Here is a 24,366-nt window from a genome sequence, read left to right as displayed (position 1 = left end):
GCATAAGCTTTCGTGGGTAAGAACCTCACTTCTTCAGATGCAAGTCCATCAACCTCAAAAAAGATATACTGGCATTAGAAAAGGTTCAGAGAAGGGCAACTAAAATGATTAGGGGTTTGGAACGGGTCCTGTATGAGGAGAGATTAAAGAGGCTAGGATTTTTTAGCTTGGAAAAGAGGAGACTAAGGGGGGGATATGATAGAGGTATATAAAATTATGAGTGGTGTGGAGATAAGGAAACGTTATTTACTTGTTCCCATAATATAAAAACTAGGGGCCGCCAAATGAAATGAATGGGCAGCAGGTTTAAAACAAATAAAAAGAAGTTCTTCACACAGTGCACAACCTGTGGAACTCCTTTCCTGAGGAGGTTGTGAAGGCTAGGACTATAACAGGGTTTAAAAGAGAACTAGATAAATTCAAGGAGGTTAAGTGCATTAATGGCTATTAGCCAGGATGGGTAAGGAATGGTGTCCCTAGCCTCTGTTTGTCAGAGGGTGGAGATGGATGGCAGGAGAGAGATCACTTGATCATTACCTGTTAGGTTCACTCCCTCTGGGGCACCTGGCATTGGTCACTGTCGGTAGACAGGATACTGGGCTGGATGGACCTTTGGTCTGACCCAGTATGGCTGTTCTTATGTCCTATATTTCAGCGATAATCACCCAAAAGATCATACACTGTGATACAAGTGTGTGTAGGGTGACCAGATAGCAGTGTGAAAAATCGGGATGGGGGTATGTGGGATAATAGACGCCCATTGAAGACAAAACCCTGAATATTTGGGACTGTCCCGATAAAATCGGGACATCTGGTCACCCTAGGTGTGTGCTCTTCCCCTCTAGCCATTTTGTGACCCACATTAAAACATTGTGGGAAGCTGCCATCCCTTAAAAGCAAGCTTTTCCCTATTCCCTTTCATTTCCTTGAAGTGCAAGAAGCCATCCTAGGCAGGAGCATTGGGTTCATCTTGTAGCTTTGACTCCCCTGGGCCGGGTGGGTCTGCAGGCCCTGCGGATGCACTATCACTTATGGGACCGAACGGCTTCTAACAAAGCTAAACTTTCTGTCCCTTCCCCTTCCAAGGGGAAAAGAGTAGCCCAACAAAGCTTCACTTATTTAAGAGTACAGCTCTTGTGGCCGAAAGGAAGGCGGAGAGAGGGAGTGGAGGAAGCTGTTTCAGGCTTCATACTTTTAGAATTAAAGAGTGAGTAATAATTATAAAATCCTAGCAAAGAGGTTTTTTGCCAGGATTTGATTTCCCCACGTGGAATGCAGCCGAGTCCCAGACTCCACCGGCAGCCCCGTGACCACCAGGCACACAGGAATCTGCTAATGTTCTCTGGAATTCGGACACTTTTTGGTTCACCCAGTTTGGGCCGCTCTCCAGCTTGTCACTCAAGTGCAGGGCACACCCCGTCAGGAGGCTATTTAAAGAGGAGCCCGTGTGCAACATTCTCCAAACAGAGCAGAGAGCAAGCGAGTTGTCAGTCTGAAACCCCACCCCTCTCACTCAGGATGCATGACAGCTTTGGGATAATAACCTGGTCTCTGTTCCTTCTACTCCTTGCGCCTGGCTGGGTATGTACTGTACTGCAGTCGTTTTATTTACTGGGGGAGCTTTGCAGCTCCTTGTTTTGCAGAATGCTTTCAGCAACTGTTGCAGCTGTCACCTGCCTCTGACAGTGCCTAAGAGGAGTTAGCTGGTAATGTGGCATCCCAATGCACTGTGTAGATAAATAACACTCATAACGGCATGCTGCAGACGCACATTGACCTGCGTAGTGCTCTCCGTCCAAGGTTCTCAAAGCACTTCGTATGAAGTGGATGAAGCTCCCCCGTCTCTCCTGCTATCCCCGATTTACAGGAGGGAAACCCAAGGCACAGAGAGGTCAAGCGACTTACCCGCAGCATTACCCGCCAAATGTGCGGCACTGCTAGGGATAACACCCTGATATCTCAGCCATGTGCCGTCCTTCCTGCCAAGAAAAACAGCTGTTATTGAAACGCAGCTGTTTGCTCCTGGAAACCGTGAGCTTGAAATCTGAAGGAGAAATTGGATTGGAAGCTCTGTGGGGGCAGGGACTGTGTCTCGCTGCATTTTGTGCCATACCTAGCACAATGGGGCTCTGATTCTGATGGGGCCTTTGGATGTGACCACAATCCAAATGGCAGCAGCGGGGGCATTATTAATGATGATGATTTGTTATTATAGGGCCCAAACTGTACTAATCACCTTACAGACCAGTAAGGAGACCAGGTCCATGCCGCCAGCAGCTATGGCTCTAAATAGATTCTTGTGGCTTATCGCACTGATGTATGCAAAATGCTTTAGGTAGATGAACTCTGTGTATTGATTGTTGCTGGTAGCACCACAAATGTGCTCCGTGATTTCCAAACAGAAAGAATGCTGATCTCTGTACGGAGATGCTTATAGTATAATGGTATCAGGGGCTGGGCAGTTTCTGCGGTGAGGGGAAATTAGCAAACTCTTTGGGGCAGGGACTGCCTTTTTCTTCTGTGGTTGTACAGCGCCTTGCGCAATGAGGTCCTGGTCTGTGACCCAGGTTCCTGGGTGTTACAGCAACGCACGTAATATATCATAATAAAAAACATTGTTTCTGAAACACTTTACAGTTAAACTTTGGCCACAAATTTGATTTATCCAAATGAGATCATGTTCTCAAGCGCTTTGAAGATGGGACTTTGGACTCCTGTTCTCTTCCTAGTGCTGGGAGGGGATCAAGGATCTGGTGGTTAAAACAGAGGAGCAGGAGCTCCTGAACTCTGCTCCTAGTCTGGAGGAGGAGTATTGTCTAGTGGTTAGAGCGGAGCACTCAGATTCAGGATTCCTTGGCTCTGCTCTCCGCTCTGCCACTGACTTTTGTGACCTTGGGCATGTCACTGCCTCTCGCTGCCTCAGTTTCCCTATCTGTGAAAAGGGGATAGCAATTCTTATTTATCACACAAAGGTGTTGTAAGGCCTAGTTTATCAGTGCCTTGAAATCCTGTAACTGAGGGTAAAGCAGTGTTATCCAAACCAATCCATCCAGTGTTAGGACTATTGGAATGATCACGCTTTGCCTCCTTTATCCTTGTCAGTGCCCGACCATACAAAGAGCATTAACCATACCTGTCTTGCACCTTTCATCTCATCCCAGGCACCCAGGGTGCTTTGTAAATATTTATTTGAGCCTTACAATACCCTTTCCCACCTCTTTGAATGGGATCAGGGTCCAAAAAGCAGGTTTTTTTAAAATAAAGAACCCTTTGTCATTGCCTGCGTTTGCTCTTTCCCTGGTGTTAGAGACGCTTGGTTCACTGATCGGTCCCAAGAGCCAGCAGCTGCAGAGATGTGAGCCGGTTTCTCCCACCCCACCCCAGATTCTTCACCAGTGCTAAGAGTTATGTGAAGCAAAAAGAACATTACCCGTCTCTCTTCGTCCAGGTACCTAGGTTCAGCCTGCAGTGCCGGCAGTTAGGAAAATCTTGTTTTGACTTGTAAGCTGAGGAGATGGGACCTGGGAGCCAGTGATGGGGAATATATATGCAGCTCGGAGATGTGATTCTGCTAGTCAGCTTTTTACACACAACTGCCGCTCAGTCAGTGCTCAGGGCTCCTGGGAGTGGCTGCTTTGCAAATGATGTTTGTGATGCATGCAAGAGCTGCCAGCAAAACCAGAGGTGAGGCAGTCCTCTTTTTTGGCTTCTTTTTCTTTTTCAGTTCCAGTGGCTATGATCCATAATATTAGCTTAATTCTGTTTCCACTGAAGTCTGTAGACGTTTGCCACTGATTTCAACAGACGCAGGATCAGGCCTTTAAAGAGAAATGGGGCCCCTTCCCTTGAAAACTCCAACAGCATGGAAGTTCAGGGCCAGCGACTTTTGTGGGTGGGAGGAAGCTGAAATGTGCATTGTCTATCCACTGCCTGGGCTCCTTTTCCACCCGCCTCTGCGGCACAACCTGTTAAAAATGTCCTTTGTATTATGCACAGGTCTGTTGCAAAGCAGCCGCTCAGTTCTTTGGGGAAGTTTGGATCTGGAGCTGAACTTCAGACCTGGGTTCATCTTCTTTGTATCGAGACAATTTCTAGAAGGAAGTGTATGGGCAGGAATGAGGAAGTGTCTTCAGGCATGTTGCAGAATAATTCATCTTTTAATATGGCATGAAAGTGGAACAACTAATGGACGGTGCTAGCGAGGCGACTCCAGGTAGCCACTTCAACCCTGCCCAGTCTGTACTAGCATTCCCTACCTTACATGGTCCTTGTCTCTGCTCACTGTTTTTTTCATAGATTCTAGGGCTGGAAGGGACCTCGAGAGGTCATCGAGTCCAGTCCCCTGCCCTCATGGCAGGACCAAATACTGTCTAGACCATCCCTGATAGACATTTATCTAACCTACTCTTAAATATCTCCAGAGATGGGGATTCCACAACGTCCCTAGGCAATTTATTCCAGTGTTTAACCACTCTGACAGTTAGGAACTTTTTCCTGATGTCCAACCTAAACCTCCCTTGTTGCAGTTTAAGTCCATTGCTTCTTGTTCTGTCCTTAGAGGCTAAGATGAACAAGTTTTCTCCCTCCTTCTTATGACACCCTTTTAGATACCTGAAAACTGCTAGCATGTCCCCTCTCAGTCTTCTCTTTTCCAAACTAAACAAACCCAATTCCTTCAGCCTTCCTTCATAGTGGATGAGCCAGAAAAGATTCCAGCTGACTTGCTGCTCTGTTGGCTCTGGCATGGTGTCAAGTATCGGGGGGTAGCCATGTTAGTCTGTATCCACAAAAACAACAAGGAGTCTGGTGGCACCTTAAAGACTAACAGATTTATTTGGGCATAAGCTTTCGTGGGTATAAAAACCTCACTTCTTTATCTGAAGAAATGAGGTTTTTTACCCACTAAAGCTTATGCCCAAATAAATCTGTTAGTCTTTAAGGTGCCACCGGACTCCTTGTTGTTTCTATTGGCTCTGTAAGGCTAGCAGGAGTTAAAAGACGCAAAACCAGAGCAGATTGGAGTCTGAATACACACTGGGGCCAGGTGTACTGCGTACCAAAGTGAGGTGACATGTGTGGTGTGAAGTCACACAGCAGTTCTGTGCAGAGCTAGGAAAAGAATATCTGGGTCTGTGCTGCTGTAGCCACCAGACCATCCTTTCTCTGCCACCCTTGAATGGAAAGTTAACCTGCCTATAAACAAAAAGTGAAACGGAGCAGTTCAGTTTCTCTGTGTGAAGTTGGGAAAGGAGGCAATCAGCCCGGACAGTGACAAGGTCAGGAAATGATTTAAATTCGGTTGGATTTAATCTAAGATTGTCGTCATCGGGAATTTTAAAAAAACGGAGAGACATTTTGAGAGTGTTTCTTTAAATAAACAGGAGTACTTGTGGCACCTTAGAGCCTAACAAATTTATTTGAGCATAAGCTTTCATGGGCTACAACCCACTTCTTCGGATGCATAGAATGGAACATATATTGAGGATATATATATATACATACAGAGAGCATGAAAAGGTGGGAGTTGTCTTACCAACTCTGAGAGGCCAATTAAGTCAGAGAAAAAAAGACCTGCGGGTGGCAATTTTGCAACAGAAAAGCTTGAAAAACAGACTCCAGCGAGAAACTGCTGAGCTGGAATTGATATGCAAACTAGATACAATCAATTTAGGCTTGAACAGAAACTGGGAATGGCTGAGCCATTACAAACATTGAATCTATCTCCCCATGTAAGTATTCTCACACTTCTTATCAAACTGTCTGTACTGGGCTAGCTTGATTATCACTTCAAAAGTGTTTTTTCTCTTACTTAATTGGCCTCTCAGAGTTGGTAAGACAACTCCCACCTTTTCATGCTTTCTGTGTGTATATATATATATCTCCTCAATATATGTTCCATTCTATGCATCCGAAGAAGTGGGCTGTAGCCCATGAAAGCTTATGCTCAAATAAATTTGTTAGTCTCTAAGGGGCCACAAGAACTCCTGTTCTTTTTGCGGATACAGACTAACACGGTTGCTACTCTGAAACCTTTCTTTAAATAGGCTGCTGCCACCACAATGTTGGAGAACACCTGCTGCTGCTAACTTTTTCAGTGCACGGCTCACATCTTAATATAGATATTGTGGCAGACACACATCACCCCCATTCATAATCCGCCCCTGTACCCACCTTTCCACCCAGTCTTGATCGAATAACTTGCCCCTTCGGCAGCTACAGCAATTGCGTCTATGAAAAATAGAGGAAAGCACTGAAGTACCGTCAGCTTCTTGTAATGCACCCTCACAGCTGGAAACAGGGAGGATCCTGCCAGCTCTCGATTGTGGTTTGAGAATGGGTGTGGTACAGGCAGCAAGGTGGTGTTATTTATTACAAGAAGATTTTGCACTAGGAGTTTTCAAAGAGAATTAGATTAATTCCTCTTGAATGGAGTAAGACTCAGTGAGGTCTTGTGCGTTATGATTAAGCCAAATCCCTGTCCTATACTATACTGTGCTGATTGATGCAAGAGTATAAAACAGCTGGCATCTCCTAGCCCCATGCGAGCGTCAGTTAGGACAGCGGTTGGGAACAACAGCCAAAGCAGCTGGAGAAGTTTTACTACTGTTATTGGTCACGAAACAATACATGCAAGGAAGTTGCTTTGCCGGCCAGGGTTGGGTCTGATACAAGAGCAGATATGTATGAACCTGGTGGCTTTGTTGCTTTACATTGATATCTCAAAACGTGTTGTAAGCTTAAACTGACGCATGCAAATAATACACAAAGATCATTTTGTCACTGCAATTGCAGCCACTTCTGGGGTGGAACATAGCGGTGCACAGAGGCATGGCACAGCCGTTAAACATGGAAAGTGAAGAACTACTCCATATCCCTGTTGAAACTACATAGTGAGAATGTTGGCAGGCAAAATGTAGTTACCCAAGTGGGATTAACACCGATTTTTTTTTTAATGAAAAGGGGGCTCTTTAATGACTGCAAATTTAGCACCTTTAATGACCTTGGTTTCACATCTCATCCAAACCATGCTGTGTACAGCAGCTGGGAGGTTGGTTCAGCACTGGCTCTGGGGGAAGGCTGCCACCTACTGTATCACCAACATCACTTACAGCATCCCGGGTTTTCCCTCGAGCATTCCCATCCTTCGGACCCGGCCCAACCCTGTTCACCATGTGAAATCAAACAGCAGAAATACTGAAGTGTGGGTTTTTGAAAGGAGGGAAGGGCACCCTGAAGTCCTTTGAGCAGGCATGGTGTTACTTTCTTAAGGTGCCAAGGAAGGAGGTTACATTAAGGTCCCCAAAAGAGTGGGGGCTCACCTCTCAGGTCCTACTTGGAGAGGTAGTGTGGCCTTTTGAATCTATCACTGCACTGGGATTTGGAAAACCTGGGTTCTATTCTTGGCCGTGCTGCTGGGTGACTTTGGGCCAATCCATTCCCCACTCCGTGCCTCAGTTTCCCCATCTGTAAAATGGGACTAAGGATGGTGACCTCCTTTGTGAAGTGCTTTGAGATGTACTGATGAAAGAGCCAGGTATGTTGTTGTTGATACAGTCAAAGGGAAGGGGACCGATTCCACAGAGTGGGGAACTCCAAGCAGTCTCCTGCCCTGTTAGTGTTTAAAGCTGACCCTGTCTCCCAGGGGGATTTCTCTTTACTGGACTCCACTTGATTTTAGGGTAAGGGGATTGCTCATCTGGAGCTGCATGGAAGGTCCTTCCTGGTACCCGGATTGGGGAGCGGGAGAGAAAGGTGGGTTTATGCTGCTGGGAGCTGGGGCAGCAGATTCATGCACTTTTAATCTCTCTACCCTGCTGGTTTGTGAGAGGAAGGGTCTTATTTTCATGGCTTGTCTGTCCTCCAGGCAGAGTCACAGCCGTGTTCGTACCCATGCCAGTGCCCCTCTCAGCCGCTGCAGTGCCCTGTTGGCACCAGCCACGTGTGGGATGCCTGCGGATGCTGTAAAGTGTGTGCCCGGCAGCTGGGTGAGCTGTGTTCCCTTCAGACACCCTGCGATCACCACAAGGGACTCTACTGCGACTTCTCCAAAATCCACAGAGATGTCGGGATCTGCTTAGGTGAGCGGCTGCGTATCCCTCCAGCGTGAAGTTGCCCTGCCCCCAGACCCCACAGACCATGGGAGAGCCAGAGGGACATCAGAACCTGCCTTAGGGAACATACAATGGCAGACCAGACAAGTGGCCTCCTTATGTGGCCTGTGCAACCCCTTTGAAACTAACTGATGAACCAAAAAGTATGTGACTGACTAGATGGCACAAGTCATAACCACAGATACAAACTCCTTACATGAATTCACAGGGCAGAGGATTTGGATTCCTGGATCCAAAACCTCTCTCTCCATTGACTTTTATATATCACACTCTTAGCACAGTTGTGCTAGTACTGCTTTACTGGGATTAAACCCAGCGTCCGATCTGTTGAGGGCAGTCTGATCGCCATCCTCTAGTCCCAACAGAGGTTTCTGGGTCAGATCCCAAACCAAAGGCTCCCTGTTCTCTAGTTCTGGTTCCCTGTGGTACAACTCTTCCCACTAAGAGAGAAACTGATTTTTCTACTACACTTTAATGGGGGAGATTTTCAATTGCCCATTTGTGCCTTACTCTGACTGACTTCCAATGGGGGTTGGTCGCTTTAATGTTCTTTGTGTCTTTTGAGAATCTCCAGCAACGGCATCAGTCTCTGCACTGATCCTACTGTAAACGCCAACATCTTTCAGTTTCACGGAGGGCATGGCCAGGAGGAACCATCTGATCATCTACTCTGACCTCTTACGTCACAGACCAGACACTAGTTAGACCAAAACCTTTCAGTCCTCAGGCAACTAATCCATTGTGAGGCACAGGCAGAGAACAGGAGAGGCCAGGATGCCCCCCAATGCCTGAGGCCATTTTGGGCCATTATTATAAAGTAATGTTACTTTTGTAATCAGAGCAGAATTCTCTACCCTGTCACATTATCGGTAGCATTTTAAATCCACTGGACACATGTGTTCATAGATTCCAAGGCCAGAAGGGACCATTGTGATCATCCAGTCTAACCTCCGGCATAGCCCAGGCCAGAGAACTGCCCCCCAGTAATTCCTAGAGCAGCTTTTGGAAAATCATCCCAGCTCGATTTTAAAAATTGTCAGTGACGGAGAGTCCACCAGGAGCCTGGGTAAATTTGTTCCCATGGTTAATTACACTCACTGTTATAAATGTACACCTTCTTTCAGTCTGTTTGTGATGTCGCGGCCTTCCTGTGTTCAAAACATTAATAGAAATGGCCAAAAATATCATTTGCAAAAGAGTGTGTATGCGCCGACTGGCCTCTACGAATCCTGAAAACAGCAAATGCAAACCTGTTTTCACCAGACCCCTCCTGGAGCGTCTCTCAGCGAAGGCTACTACATCCCTGCCCAATATCAGCTTTTAAGCCAGAGCCATTGTGCCAGTTGGACTGTTTAAAAATAAATAAATCAAGACTTGTTTTTTCATAGTGGAGGAAGTATATTTCTCCCCTCCCCCTTTTCTTTGTTTTCCTTCCCAAAAAACAGTGGAATCATTTTTGGCTCAAACTTTCAAAAAAAAATTGCCCTTGGACAGACACCAGGGCTGGAAAATATCTGCCTGAGGGGTACAAGGTAGGTGAGGGAATATCTTTTATTGGGCCAACTTCTGCTGGTGAGAGAGACAAGCTTTTGAGTTTACACAGAGCTCTTTTTCAGGCCTGGGAAACCTTTAATTTCCCACTTTAAACACACTTTGTGTAAGCTCAAAAGCTTGTCTCTCTCACCAACAGAAGATGGTCCAACAAAAGATATTACCAGTCTGAACCCACATCAACCAGAACTATGTGCTCCCCAGCAGAGAAAGGAGTTAAAGAAAGGGGAGACACTTTAATCTGAGTAAGAAGCACCCCCCTTATGTGAACGAGCCCATCGGGAACACATGACAAGATGGACTGTTCTCAGAACACTGTGTAGTGCGGGTCTTGAATGCTCTGTGCTGGGTTAGTGTTAAAATCAACCATACAAACACGAGGCTGGAAACTGACATGCTCCCAATACTTCTGTTAGTCTTAAAGGTGCCACAGGACCCTCTGTTGCTTTTTACAGACTCAGACTAACACGGCTACCCCTCTGATACTTGACCCAGGGCTGCAGTGTGTGTTACTTCTGGAAAGATGGAGCACGGGAAACGTTGCACTAAGATAAACTGCTGTAGTGTTGGCACGTGGTAGCCAAGGCAAGAAAGGTTTTAGGATGCCTTTAGATTAATGCTGCAAAGACAGGCTGCTTGTTCATTGCTACGGTTCATTCTCACCAAGGGAAATGGCCCCCTTACCTGGTTCAGCGGTAAAGCTTTATTGGACCATTGTGCAGCACATATGAGGGAGGCTGGTCTTGTGGCTAAGACAGTGGTTTCTTCCTCTTTTTGCTGCTTTATGATTTATAAAAGATTTTTTTTTTTAAATTAGAGACTGGGTCTACTTGTTCTCCTTAGCTTAGAAATAGCTGGAACATTAAATCTGATGTTCCTTGGCCTTGCTGGAGAACTTCTTGAAAGTCTCTGCCTTGAACTGGAAGATTTCTCAGCCCTCCGTTGAAAGGTTGGTATGGTCAGTCTTTAACAAAGAGCACATTTCTCCCAAGTATCTTCCAAACCTTTGAGTTGAATAGACATCAACAAAAACAAATGGAAAACAAGAAGCTTTAAAAAGCTGGGAGGGAAAGTGAGATTTTGATTGGATTGGGTTTCACTTGCATTGTCTGACGTCACACCCTGCCAAGTCTCCAGTCACACAGATTCTTTCAGAAAAATCAGGGTGGACGAGATCCAGGCACCTACTGGGAAAAAATGGTGGGGCAGGGAAGGGTCCTTTTTTATGACGTAAAGAATTCCTGAATGGGTACAAACCCTATTTGCTTTTTCCTTTTGCAAGCCACCTTTAAACGTGGGAAATTGACTGCACTCAGAGGAATGTTGCCTTTTTGTCTTATAGGGATATCTAGCCGCAAAGTTTTTGGCTAGTGTGTCATATCAAGAATGCATCTTGCACCATACCATTGACTTGGGGCACTTTCTTAGATCCTGGCAGGAGAAACTCTTTGAGTTAAGAGGAGGCTGTTTACAAGTTGGAGGGTTGTAAAGAGCTGGTTCCACTTAGCAGCCCATCCGACTGGAAAAGAGGTTTCTCCAAGGAATATCAGACCGTCTGGCATTAGCTCAGCGAGCAGGTGGGGATGGGGAGTGGAAGACAAGTTTCAGAAAGGAGAGCGCAGTATCGGGAATACCCCAAATAGGCCAGCAAGCCAGATGCTAGAGACTCCAATTGCACCAGGTTACCTGTGTCCTTTTCCCAGATCCGTCTCTGAAAGAACCAGGTCAGTGAGGGTCAGCCAGAGCTGTCCTGATATGATCTCTGTGAGCCAGATTGTGAACCACGTGCTCACACTGCAGAGCAGTTCTTTATTAGCATTACGGTAGCACCTAGCAGCCCCAGTCATGGACCAGGACCCCATTGTGCTAGGTGCTGTACGGACACAGAGCAAGCCCCAGGGGGCGTAACTCACATGAATAGTCTTGTCAATGGGGTTCACAACCTGGCCCTAGGCAATGGAGCAAAACCAAGGCACTGGATCCAAACTACCCAGAACTTTGGGGTGTTTGAGATCTGGTCTTGAGCCCATCCCTACTCAAGTACTGCTGTACGGGTGAGGGGACCTGCTCTCTACCAGAGAGTGCTCCAGGCAGTAGCTCTTCCTCCAGACTAGCTCTGCACACAGGAACTGTCAGCCAGCTTCTTCATCGCTCCTCGTGATAACTGGAGCCGCCAGTTTCTTCTTGCCTGGGCACTCACCCAGTTGGGTAGATCTCGATGCTGTGGTCAGTCCTGCAGGGTGCTAGTGCCCTCCGCTGTAACCTAAAACGACAGATCCTAACGTCAGCACCCCGTGCTTCCGCAGCACTGTCCATCCAAAGCATTTAGCCGGACCGTAGCAACGGAGGCTTTGACCAGACCTCAAGGTCACCTAGTCCGTCCCCCACACAGAGACAGGATCTTACCAGCCGGTCTCAGAGGTGGGGCTAGTCAATGCAGCTTTGAGCAGAGCTGCACCGACGCATAACTGGCTTGCTCGATGGGTTTGTGAACAGAGAGGTCACACCTGGCCCTCCTCATTTTCGGATGGGGGCTCAGTTCGCAGCAGGTGAAGCGGCCCGTGTCCAGCCATGCAAATTCAATTAGAAGGGCTTGCTTACCCTGGGGACCAGAAATCAAAGCTCAAGGAAAAGACTCTAACCTGGCTGCTTGGGACCCCAGATGCCTGTGGGAAGAGCCGGTTACGTCCCCAGGATTCATAGATCTCAGGCCAGGGGAGCTGATGTTTACATGCTTTGATTTCTGGTTCCCACGTAATCCCCTAGAGGAAGAGACCTGGCCCTCAGCACCTGGATCGTTTCTGCTGAATCACTCCATCAACTCACCCCCTCTTCCGCCCCCCCCACATTATCTCTCCCTACAGCCCACGAGGGGGCGACCTGTGACCTGCTGGGGAAGATCTATCCCAACGGTGAGAGCTTCCAGCCCACCTGCAAGCTGCAATGCATCTGCATGGACGGCGCCGTCGGCTGCATCCCCCTGTGCGCCGACGACCTGCGGCTCCCCTCCCCGGACTGCCCCCACCCCCTCCGGGTCAAACGCCCAACCCAGTGCTGTGAGGAGTGGATTTGTCAAGGGGGCAGCCAGGAAACGGCCCTGGCAGGTGAGCAGAGCGACAAGCTGGGGGCGGGAATAGCTTTGATTGGGCCAACTTCTGTTGGTGAGAGAGGCCAGCTTTTGAGCCACACAGAGCTCTTCCTCAGAGGTCTGGGAAAGGAATTGGCAGCCTCACAGGTGGAACAGGTCATTTAGCGTAAGGAGTTAGCACTTATTTCAAGGGACCATTCCAGGTAGCCTGGCCCGTTAACGCTCTGCAGTCATAGGACAGCAAGGGGGGTTAGTGAGTTCCAGCTTGTTGTAATAAGCCAGGTGTGGCCAAACTTACTGACCTTCTGAGCTGCATATCTTCAGACGTTTGAGAGCTGGGCTGCGCTTGCCGGGGGCTTCAGGGGGGTCTTAGGGCTTGATGCTGAAACCCTGCTCCTGCTGAGGTCCCGAGCCCCGGCAGGTGTGCCCAGTGGGGGTGAAGCCCCAGGCCCCCTCCCCGCTGGGCAGAAGCCAGAAGCAAGACATTGGTGGGAGGGTTACGTGGGGTCACGTACCTGACAGGTGTTTGTCTAACCTGTTCTTTAAAATCTCCAGTGACGGAGATTCCACAACCTCCCTAGGCAATTTATTCCAGTGCTTAATTTATTTAGTGCCTAACCTGACAGTTGGGAAGTTTTTACTAATGTCCAACCTAAACCTCCCTTGCTGCAATTTTAACCCATTGCTTCTTGTCCTGTCCTCAGAGGTTAAGAACAATTTCTCTCCCTCCTCCTTGTAACAACCTTTTATGTACTTGAAAACTGTTATCATGTCCCTCTCAGTCTTCTCTTCTCCAGACTAAACAAACCAATTTTTTCAATCTTCCCTCCTAGGTCATGTTTTCTAGATCTTTAGTCATTTTTGTTGCTCTTCTCTGTTCAGTCCATGATTTTTAGTGTCTAGCAAAGTTATGAATTTAAGCTCCCAGGCTCATCTTTTGAAGGCGTTGTGCAGGTTTCCTTTGAGGACGAGGACTGAGGGATCAGATACGGAGTGATGGCTTTGTGAGAAGTGTTCACCCACAGGTCTTAGGGTGTTTTTATCTTTTATTCTTTTCCTGTGTGAGTTCATTTGAGAGCGCAGTGACTGTCTGGTTTCACCCACATAGTTGTTATTGGGGCATTTAGTGCACTGGATGAGGTACCCCACATGTTGTGATAGGCACGTGTAGGACCTATGGATCTCGAAAGGTGTGTTGTGGGGGAAGTTGATCCTTGTAGTAGTGGAGATACATCTGCAGGTTTTGCATCTGTTGTTTTGACAGGGTCTGGTGCCACTTTCAGTTCGTGTGTGCTGGTCTGGGGGGAGCTTGCTTCTGATGAGCTTAGTGAGGTTGGGGGGTTGTTTGAGGGCCAGAAGAGGGGGTTCAGGGAAGATTTCTTTCAGATGGAGTCCCCATAGAATATGTTGTTTGATGATACCCCATACGGGTTCCATTTTGGGGTGGTAGATGACAACTAGGGGTGTGCGGTTGGAGGAGGTTTTATTGATTGGCAGGTGAGTGACAGACAGATGAGGGTGTGGCCGATTGCACCGTCAGGGAAGAGCTATTAGCTGGGAAATAGAGATGGGCCCAAAGCCCTGAAGTTAGCTCCAAACTTGCCCATCGTTTGGGATATTCAGATCTGGGACTTTCTTATGGGCCTCTCTAGAAACCAGTGATTAGCCAGTAGAGCGGTGAGTCCCCTCCCCTCGATCAGTACTGTGGAGTGGCGATGGGTGACCAGTTCTGCACCAGGAGCTGGGTCCATGTGAGTGCCTGTAGCAACAGAGGGGAAAGAAGCTACTGTTTCAGCGGGGACTGGGGAGGAAGATTGAGGGGCCAGAACTGAACTAGCCACATTGGATCTGGCCAGTCCACCTTGAGTAACAACTAATCTTCTCTGGCCAGGGGTAAGGCCCGTTGGCAAGGTCTTGTGGAAGAGGCGGGTGCTGCCGCCACCTCTGCTGCCCCTGTTTTGTGGCTACAGGGCATCCGTCTCTACAGAGGTCACGGATGGTGCCTTTTATGACCACCAGAAAGGTTCAGACATAATCCAGTTACCAAATCAGAGCTGGGTTTACACTGTCTGGAGCTGACAGAAGCGGGGAAAGGAGACCAGACCCTGCTGACTCTCGTAGTGAATGGGCAAACGGCTCTGGCAGGGCCTCGCTTACTGCCCCTCCTGCCCCATTGCTGGAGAACAAGACAGTGCCAGCTCGTGACCTGCTCAGCAGAGCAAGGCCCCAGATGGTCACTTGCTTTGTACCTGGCCATGTGCCTTGTGCCAGGTCCCTGAACATTCTCTTGTTCCCTCTTGACCTGGGTCAGTTTACAGGGAGAACCCAGCGCCCAGGCCTGAGCTGAACGACCTCCAGGAGAACTGCCTAGTCCAGACCACCGAATGGAGTGCCTGCTCCAAGAGCTGTGGGATGGGCATCTCCACCCGCGTCACCAATGACAACCCCCAGTGCCGCTTGGAGAAGGAGAGCCGACTCTGCATGGTCCGGCCCTGCGACTTCCCCAGGGAGAAGATCATCAAGGTACTGGCTGCTGGTGGAAGCTGGGAGTGGGGCCACCAGCGTCTGTGAGACTAGATGGAGCAGGAGCAGGGCTGGAGCGGGTAGGACAAAGCAGGACGAGGCTGACTACACAGTGGTCAATTCCCTGCCATCTCAGAGGCCTTGGGTATGGGCAGCACCGCGGTGCCGTGTGCCTGGGACACACGTCAGTTCAATCCAGGTCAGACTAGATGACCTAATTTTCCCTTATGGCCTTACAATCTATGAAACTACGGATACATGGTCAGGAGGCACCAGCTCATCCCCCAAGATGCTGGTCATTGCCCACCCGTCCTGGCTAACATTCAAAGGCCCAGTTCAGCCCTGGCATAGACAGGTGCCACTCCTATTGATCCAGAGGGCGTGGGCCGGGGATGCTCGCTCTGCAGGTCCATCAAGCACACTACTAGACATAGCCTCACCCCCCCAGCCCTCAAAGCCTAGGGGATGTTTGGAACATCAGTTCTCCCTAATACTGCAGCTCATACGGGACCCAGTCCTGAGAGGTGCTGGGCACCCTCCACTCCCGTTGACATCAGTGGGAACTCCTGGCAGGATCAGGTCGTGTAGCTAGAGCCGGTCAAACACTTTGTACCTGTCTGTCTGTATCTCTGTCTCTATCCAGTGAAAACTGATGTTCGGGTTCAATCGAAGTGATTCACCAAAGTGTTCTGAGCTCTTTGAAAATCCCCATTTTTCCTCCAACTTTTTATAACCTTGGAAAAATGTAAATTTTTTTTTCTCATTTTGGTAGGAAAAATCCCACTTCCCGCTTTTTAAAACTCTTTCCCCACAGCTATGTTTCATTGCTTTGTTTTTCCCCAATAGAGCCGGTGACACCGAAACAAAAAATGTTTCCAAAAACTCAACGATTTTGAATTTTTTTCCCTAGAAAACCAATGAATTTCAACCCAAACAAAACCACTTGTATTTCCTCTGAGCGTTTTTCTACTCCCCCTCCCCCCCCCGTGCCTTTTTCCATAGCGCGATCCCGTCCTGCCAGGTTAACCCTTTCCTTACTGCTGCTCTCTCCCCAGAAAGGAAAGAAGTGCGTGCGGACCCCGAAGTCCCGTCGGGGAATCCGCTTTGAGTTCTCGGGCTGCACCAGCGTCCGCTCTTACCGGCCAAAGTTCTGCGGGAGCTGCACGGACGGCCGCTGCTGCACGCCCCACACCACCAGCACTGCGGAGGTGGAGTTCCGGTGCCCGGAGGGGGACTTCTTCCACCGTAAGCTAATGTTCATCAAGACGTGCTCCTGCCACCATGACTGCCCCAGGGACAACGACATCTTCCTGGCCACCTACCGCAGAAGGATGACCGGTGACCATGTCAAGATAGAGAGGCAGTAGCCCCTCCTCTCCCTGATCAGGCTAATGCGTCGCTCTCAAGTGCCTGCCAAGCTGGTTCCTTTTGAGGATGCTGAGGCAGAACAAGGCGAGCCTGGAAACAGAGATGGGCCGGGACTGAAATCCTGATCCAAATTCCCCAGACTTCGAGGCAGTTTGGATCCGGATCTAAGCCTTGTGGCCCAGGCCCATTTCTAGCTGAAAGTGAAGTGGGTGAGCAGTTCCTTGAAGTCCCTGCTGTGCCAGTACCTGGCAGCAAACCCAGGGCAGGAGGCAAAGGAGAGGTCCAGGAAGTCTGAATGTGCATCAACGTGCTAGGCCTGTTTCCCATTAAACAACAGACTAGGGCCCTGGTGCATCGGCATCTAGCTTTTTGCAATACATCCCTGTAAATGAAAGTAGCCCAAGCCCAGTGATGGGTTAGTGCCGTGGCTGTCAGTCACTCTTGACTGACACCTGCTACGTCTTGGTGCTGTTTGACAAATTCTCTTCCCCTGCTCAGTGCCCCTGTTTGATACCCTCTGTCCCAGAGCAGTCAGCAACTCGAGAGTCCTGTGCATTCACTGTGTGTCTCTGACATCAGCCGTTTTTCAAAAGTCAGATGGTCCTGCATGTGCCCTGGGGTCTACTGAGAACAGCAGAGAGCGTTACAAGGGGTTGGCCATTCAGTCCCACTGCAAGAGACCTGACATTGCTGTGTGGCTTTCTTTGGAAAATCCAGACCCAGTTCGGGACATCTCCGTAGACGATGGGGCTGTCACTCTGCTCACTGGCAATGCAGAAAGGGCTCTAGGGCCTGATTCTGATCTCAGATACCCCAGTGGAAATCAGGAGTAACTCCGGAGAGCACTGCCAGGGTAAAACTGGGATGTGCTAGATTAGAATCAGGTTCCCATCCTGAAAAATCGCAGCCAACAGATCTGCTCCTGTAACTTCTGAGTCCCATGTGTAGACTTTACTGCCAGAAAATTAGTATTTCCTACTTTTCACGTCTGTTACTGCATCAGAGCCGGATCTGTTGTGGGAGATTGAGCTGGCTTCTCTCCTGGCTCGTGCATCAGCAACAGAATTGCAAGAGTCTTTATTCCGGGTGGTGTGTGAACAGGAAGAACCCAGCTCAGGTCAGATCCCAGGGAGAGTTTGAGGTGCCAGAAGGAAAAAAACAACAACAATTGTTAACTGTAAATGAGGAGATTTGCCCTGGAGTTGTTGAGACGACAACATGAAAAGCTCTGACTGGGGCCCTGTGTGTCAGTCATGGGATACATCTCTTGCCGCAGAACTATGCTTCATAATCTCAGCTTCCAGTAGAGAAAATCGTTGCTAGTCCTCAGAGTTACAAACAAAAATCTTACAATTGTAACCAATGCAGGGGTATCTGCCAGTGTTTGCAACCAGCCTGAAGCAATAGCTTTGAGAGGTGTGAACCGTTTGCCTCAGTGGGATGTTAACTCTGAAAACTAATGAGGGTCCAAATATCAACATTACTATTTAACGCCTGCTCGTTTTAGCAGAAACATCCAGCTAATGGGCTGATCCCACCAGTGCCTTTTGTCTCCATTCTTTAATTCATCTGAAGCTGGGACAGAATTTCTACCAGAATGATGCAGAATCAAGGGGCCTTGCTGCAGAACTGAGGTCCAACCAACTGCAGAGGCTGGGACCGTGCCTATGCTGCCATCCATACCTGTATTTCAGAGCAGAGCTTCCTTGTAAATAACATTCCAGGCAGTTGCTAAATGCCGCCCTTCGCTTATAGGCTTCAAAGCATCATCCCTGACTTGGCCACTGAAATGCCCGGGGTATAAAACATCACCTCTTTTCCCCCATCCCCCACAGCTGCAGCAGCATCGCTCCCATCACAGCCGCTCCTGGAGCTTTGCCCTCCTGTTGTTTGCGTTGGGATTCAAACTGTAGTTTACGGTGTTGCTGTCGGTCAAACAGCCGGTTCTAGGGCCTTTCCATGCTGTAAACTCCCCTGCCCCCGCCTCTTTGGTGCAGTTCTTCTGGGTTGGTGGCTGTTCTTCCTCTTGGCTGCCTGGCTTCAGAGGGTAAAACTAAAATGATGGTTGCACTTTACCTGATAACAATAAATGTCTCATTATTTTGTACATAACCCGCCCACCTGGACTCCTCTGTGGATGGATGGTCCCCAGAGGGGGATGTGTCCAAGCAGGGAGTTGAGAGGAGCTCCCTGCTGAACAGGGGCAAGTCTCAGCTGTATGACCAATCACCAGCCACTTTCAAACCCAAGGATCTCTGCCATTGGTTGGTGCTGGAGTCCTCAGAGCTCCAGGATCTTTGCCATTGTTTGGTGCTGGAGTCCTCAAAGCTCCAGGATCTTTGCCATTGGTCCGAGCTGGAGTCCTCTAAACAGATTCATTCCTCCCCGCCAAAGAAATACTGCCAGTAAGTCATGTCCATCTAGGGTGACCAGATGTCCCGATCTTATAGGGACAGCCATGATTTTTGGGTCGTTTTCTTATATAGGCTCCTATTATCCCCCACCCCCGTCCTGATTTTTCACATTTGCTGTCTGGTCACCCTATGTCCATCCAACATCTCCTCTCACTGACTGTAAATAAGAGGCAGGGAGACCCAGGCTGCCTGGCTGAGTGAACCAGCCCCTGGATCTGGGGGTCAGGAGCCATGGTTCTGGTCCCAGCTCTGCGGCTCACTGGGGTATGTGACTTTGGGCAAATCACTTCATCTCGCTGAGCCTCTGGTCCTGCCTTGGCGAGGACAGGGCCTGGCATGATCCCAGCTGATGCCGATAGCCTGTGCATGCGCGGAGAGGTGCCAGCCTGTGCCCCCTCCGTCCAAGGCCAAGGCGATGCTGGGCCACGCTAACATCCCATAATGCGAGTGCGTGTGAGCCAGGACTCAGTGGGGTGCCAGCCCTGCGGTGCACGCGGAGGCAGCCATTCGCCAGACATGCTTCCCAGAGTGTTTAATAGTCGGATAAAAATAAACCTGGGAGCAGATGTGGCCAGAAGTCAGTGTGAATAGGGGGAGCTTTATGGAGGCTTAGCAGCTTACGGGTGATATTCACTATCTCATCGTATTATCCAAGGGCGGTTCTCCCCCCACCCCTGCTCTCTTTTAATATTTACAGGAACCATTTCCCAGAGGGCATGCGGATGAATCTCGCATGACGCCGACTGGGACAGAGGAAAGGTCCTTTAAGCTTATAGGTCCTATAAGCTTTGACCCTCCCCCATCTCTTTTAGGGGAGACTCTGAGGCTACGGCCCCCTTGGAGACAGCACAAGTAAGCTGGCAGCACCACCCCTGATTTACTGTGTATAACCAGGCCCAATTTCCTTCTCGCTGCGGCTGGTTTTACACCATCCACTTCCATCGATTCCCAGGGGGCCGCTCCTCATTCACGCCAGCCTAAGGGAGAGCAGAATCGTACCGTTCTCTGTCAAGGTGGGGCACACTGACTCCAGACACTCCCGAACTTCAGGGATGTTTAGAGCTGGATCTGACCCAGGTGGCTGACCCTGTGAATCGCTCATTGCTGAGTGGTGGGAGGGGGACCCCTTCGCAATCCATGTCCCACCAGACCCTATCTAATGCCAGCCTCACAAGCCCACAGTGCACTGCCACCTCCATCCCATCCCCGAGCTGTCTGCTCCTAGGGCAGCGTCATCAGAGAGAGGGAGAAAAGGGGGGGGGGGGCGGGCGATCAGGAGCTGCTGCTTCTGGCACAATCCCACCCATTCCCCTGCTCTCCACCCCTGGGTACCAGAGAAGTCACACAATAATCTGGCATTTTTTATAGTGGTTCCCAAAGCACTTTGGAAGTAGGAATTTCTTCACCCATCCTGGCGTGCCACCCCTTCGGGGGTGGACCGTAGCAGGTGTTCAGTTGTGCAGAGCAGCTCGCACACTAGCACAGTGCAGGAAGGAGAGGTGCGGGGGGGGGGGGGTATATAGTGGTGGTGGTGGGGGGGTATAGAGGGAAGCAGATCAGATCATCCGCACTGAGATCGGGCCAGGACGCTGGGCTAACACGTGTGAGAAGTGCCCAGGGATCTTTAATGACCATGAGTCGTTGCAGCCTGTGTCATCCCCAAGCTAGAGTCGAGGAGCAGTACGCTGGGATGCCTCAGGCTCCTGGCTGCTGGCGACATGGGGGCAGTTGAGGAGCTTGTCTCTGTCCTCCGTGGGAATGGGGCACTGCACGCAGAGACCAGCGGGGTGGGGACGGGACCAATACATGAAATGACAGAGAAATTGGCACCGTCTGCTTCTTGTGATGGGGGGCTCCAGGAAAGAAGCCCCTCACCCCAGCAAGGGGAAGACAGGTGAGGAGGATGGAGGAGGAAGACAGGAATGGAGAGGGGGACGGCTCACTGGGAAAGGGATGAGTGGCCTGCTTTGAGTATAGGGCCTCTGGAGTCACTCCCCATAAGGTCCATTCATTCTCATTCTCTGGTGTGTACAGTCAATGGCCACTAGGTGGCAGCAGACACCTCACTAATTGGGACTCAGGTTCTCCTGGTGTGTGGGGGGCTTTCCTGGGCAGGTGCAGGGGGGGCTGAGCTAGGGACACACAGTTCCTTTGTGTCGCTGCCACCTAGCAACCCTTCCCACTGCTAAAGGCGTCTCGGATGTCCCCTTTGAGTGCCTGGACAGGTCATCTCCCCAGTCACTGTGGGTGCGGAGAGCCCCTGGGTGAGGGGCCAGCTCACCAAACACGCTCTGTGTCCCTTTTAGTGAGCCCCGGGCTGTTGGAGTGTGCTGGACTGGCACCCGGCCACCCCCAGTTGGCCCTTAGGGCAGCACCAAAGCAAGCATTCCCCACACGGCCCCGCTGATCTGCCCCAGCCCTGGGCCACGGGCACGACTAGATCTCCGGACTAGAGCTGGGCAGAATGTGTCTGATTAACTGTATTTGTGCCGGAATATTCCTGGTATTTATTGGCATGACTGCAGTGCCCAGGACCTGCAGTTGTTTCCCTGAAGGCGGAATGTTTTGAGGAGACGTCTGGTTTTGACTGGGTTTGTGATGGGAAGGTTTCTGCGGTCCCAGGCGGACTGTCCGGTCACTTCTCACCAGAAGATTCAAACACCTCCTTTTGGAGCCAAAACCGGCTGCTTCGACACAATTATAATAATAATATATGGAGATATACCTATCTCCTAGAACTGGAAGGGACCCCGAAAGGTCATCGAGTCCAGGCCCCTGCCTTCACTAGCAGGACCAATTCCGTTGCACAGAAAGTTTTTGGCTTGTTCCAATCTCAAACCCTCGAAAGCCTTCGCAAAATGGAATTGTCCTTCTCCAGCCAGTCCTGTTCCGTCCCCAGCGAGACCATGGCCTCTCTGCTGAGGGTTCCCAGCGGGATCGAACCCGAGTGTCTCCTGCAGTGCTCTGAACCCCGGGGGAGTTCTGGGGGGCTGGCAAGGGGATAAATAGTGCGGTGTAGCTCCGGTGTCAGCTTCTTTAACAGCTGGTACAGACACAGTAACGGAGATGACTTTACTCTGGAGCAAAGTGGGATTGTTCTATTAACGCACTCTCACAGGGTGAGATTGCCATCTGCTGGGCAGCCCAACACGTGGGCTTGTCTACACCGGAGAGTTATTCTGGAGCAAGGTAGGCTGTGAACTTAAAAGGCTAGAGTAGGGGTCGGCAACCTTTCAGAAGTGATGTGCCGAGCCTTCATTTATTCACTCTGATTTAAGGTTTCACGTGTCAGTCATACATTTTAACATTTTTAGAAGGTCTCTTTCTATAAGTTTATAATATATAACTAAACTTATTGTATGTAAAGTAAATAAGGTTTTTAAAGTGTTTAAGAAGCTTCATTTAAAATTAGATTAAAATGCAGAACCCCCCGGACCGGTGGCCAGGACCAGGGCAGTGTGAGTGCCCCTGAAAATCAGCTCGCGTGTCGCCTTTGGCACATGTGCCATAGGTTGCCTACCCCTGGGCTACAGCTATTCCGTAATACTACGAGTGTCCACCCTGGGGGGCTATTCTGGTCAATATTCCCCTGTAGAAAAGCCCCCAGTTTCCCCCTCCCCAGGTTTTACCATGGCTGCTCAGCTGTCGGGTTTGGACTTGAGTGGAACATGCATATGGGCCGTGTTCTTGGGGCCAGCTGTGAACGGAGGGCTGCCGCCCTCACTTACCTCGGGGACTTTATCGCTTTAGCCCAAACCACATCCTGGCCGCGTGTGTGGGATGATAGCCTGGGTGTGTCACCAGGGCCCTGGCTGGGGATAAGAGCGCTGACGGAGTGGGTAGGTATTCTCCACTGTGCTCTTCGCCCTACAGAGCAGGTCCCTTATCAGCCTGCCACACCAGTCCTCTGGGACCGTATCACTGTCAGTTGCAGCCTGCAGCTCAGTGGAGCTGAAAACAGGCTCTGGGCTCTTTCCTTTGTCCTCCCCCGGGGCGCTTGGGGGATGGAGCTGTGCAAACATTAATAAAGGCTCCTGCAGCTGCCCCTCAAGGCAAGCTGCCCTTGGCTCTGTCAGCCTGGCCAAAGTGGGGCTGAGCGTTTGCATCCCCCATAGAGGAGGGAGATAGATAGCCGGACTGCACTGCCTCCTAACCCTTTAATAACAACAACAAATGCTGCATATCACGTACATAGACCTCTGCATGCACAAAGTACTAACTATCAACCCTCCCGCCCCTTGGGATATAGGGAAATATACCCAGGTCACAGACAAGACACCCATAATGATGCCATCGTAAGCACTGCTGTACCATGCTGGCTATTCTGTCTGTGAATCCTCTGAGCTCTGCTGGACGGAATCTGAACCGCTCAGTGGTGTGCTATAGACCCTATACTGCGGGTAGCGCATGGAGAATCTCTGTTAGCTCCAGTTCTAGCCGTGTTGCCGTTGTGAAGTCCCAAGTAGCTGTGGTGTGCAGCACATTGACAGCTGCGGAGCCCTTGCTGGTGATTATTAGTCTTTTGAAAAGAGAACAAGGCCTCCCTCAGCAGGAATACATGGCGAAACGAGGACAGAGCCGTAGATAGTCGTTTCCCTCGCTGCGTCTGAGCCTGCAGCTGGAGATGCTCATCCGGCTGGAACGTGGTGTCATCTGTGACGCTGACATCTTAGGATCCCAGCGGCACAGACTAAACTGGCTCTTATTTTAGTCATTGTAACGGAAGATAATCTGACCTTTCTACAGTGCCTTTCCACCCACATGGCTTTACAAGCTGGGGAGGTCAGAATCACTGCACCCAGCCCCTGAAATGCAGCCACCTCTGGAGTAGAGCGCAGACATTTAGGCCAGGAAACGAGGAATACTGAATTCAGTTAAAACTATCGGGGATTTCAGAGAGACAATGCAGTTGCCCAGTTAGAATTTGGCCAGGACACCACGGCTAGCGTCCCAACAGTTGTGAAAAATACCCTGGGCTCCTTAATGACCACAAGTGGTCAGGACCTCTTGTCGTCCAGCAGCACAGCACGGCGCCCCCTTCTGGTGGTCTCAGAGGGAAGCACACGACCTACGGAATCACCAAAGCCACTTCCTGACGACTCCTTGGTTTCCCTTGGAAACTATTTTCTTTATTTAGATGGGCCAAAGCATAACCCACCATTATCCATCAGTGTTCAGCCTGCTTAGCACCATGGCAAACACACCACTAAAAACCCTTTTAGCCTTTTATTAGAAGTCACGGGTTTGAAATGTAAAGTGTAACGTCCCTTGTTTCCTTTCCCATTAGCTGGAGAGAGTTTTAGAAGGAAAA

At 49.8% G+C, this 24,366-nt stretch overlaps 1 protein-coding gene across 1 annotated transcript; it reads left to right on the top strand.

Moving 5' to 3' along the window:
• The first annotated feature begins 1,498 nt into the window (after positions 1–1,498).
• Positions 1,499–18,716, top strand: LOC128827604 (CCN family member 2-like). Its single transcript, XM_054011522.1, has 5 exons — positions 1,499–1,581; positions 7,865–8,078; positions 12,527–12,766; positions 15,062–15,273; positions 16,329–18,716. The coding sequence occupies exons 1-5, from the start codon at positions 1,519–1,521 to the stop codon at positions 16,638–16,640; spliced, it is 1,041 nt and encodes a 346-aa protein (XP_053867497.1). The 5' UTR covers positions 1,499–1,518; the 3' UTR covers positions 16,641–18,716.
• Positions 18,717–24,366: the final 5,650 nt, after the last annotated feature.

This window comes from Malaclemys terrapin, chromosome 22, assembly GCF_027887155.1.
Source record: "Malaclemys terrapin pileata isolate rMalTer1 chromosome 22, rMalTer1.hap1, whole genome shotgun sequence".
In the NCBI taxonomy this organism is placed as follows: Eukaryota; Metazoa; Chordata; order Testudines; family Emydidae; genus Malaclemys; species Malaclemys terrapin.
Note: the sequence above shows the minus strand (reverse complement) of the source record. Positions and strands in the feature narration are given on the sequence as shown.

What these genes read in the sequence shown, in the direction of transcription:
- LOC128827604 (XM_054011522.1), top strand. Translation starts at nt 1,519, where the DNA reads ATGCATGACAGCTTTGGGATAATAACCTGGTCTCTGTTCCTTCTACTC. An exon ending in TACTCCTTGCGCCTGGCTGG is followed by an intron (nt 1,582 to 7,864) that starts GTATGTACTGTA and finishes TCTGTCCTCCAG; the next exon opens with GCAGAGTCACAGCCGTGTTC. An exon ending in CCAGGGAGAAGATCATCAAG is followed by an intron (nt 15,274 to 16,328) that starts GTACTGGCTGCT and finishes CTCTCTCCCCAG; the next exon opens with AAAGGAAAGAAGTGCGTGCG.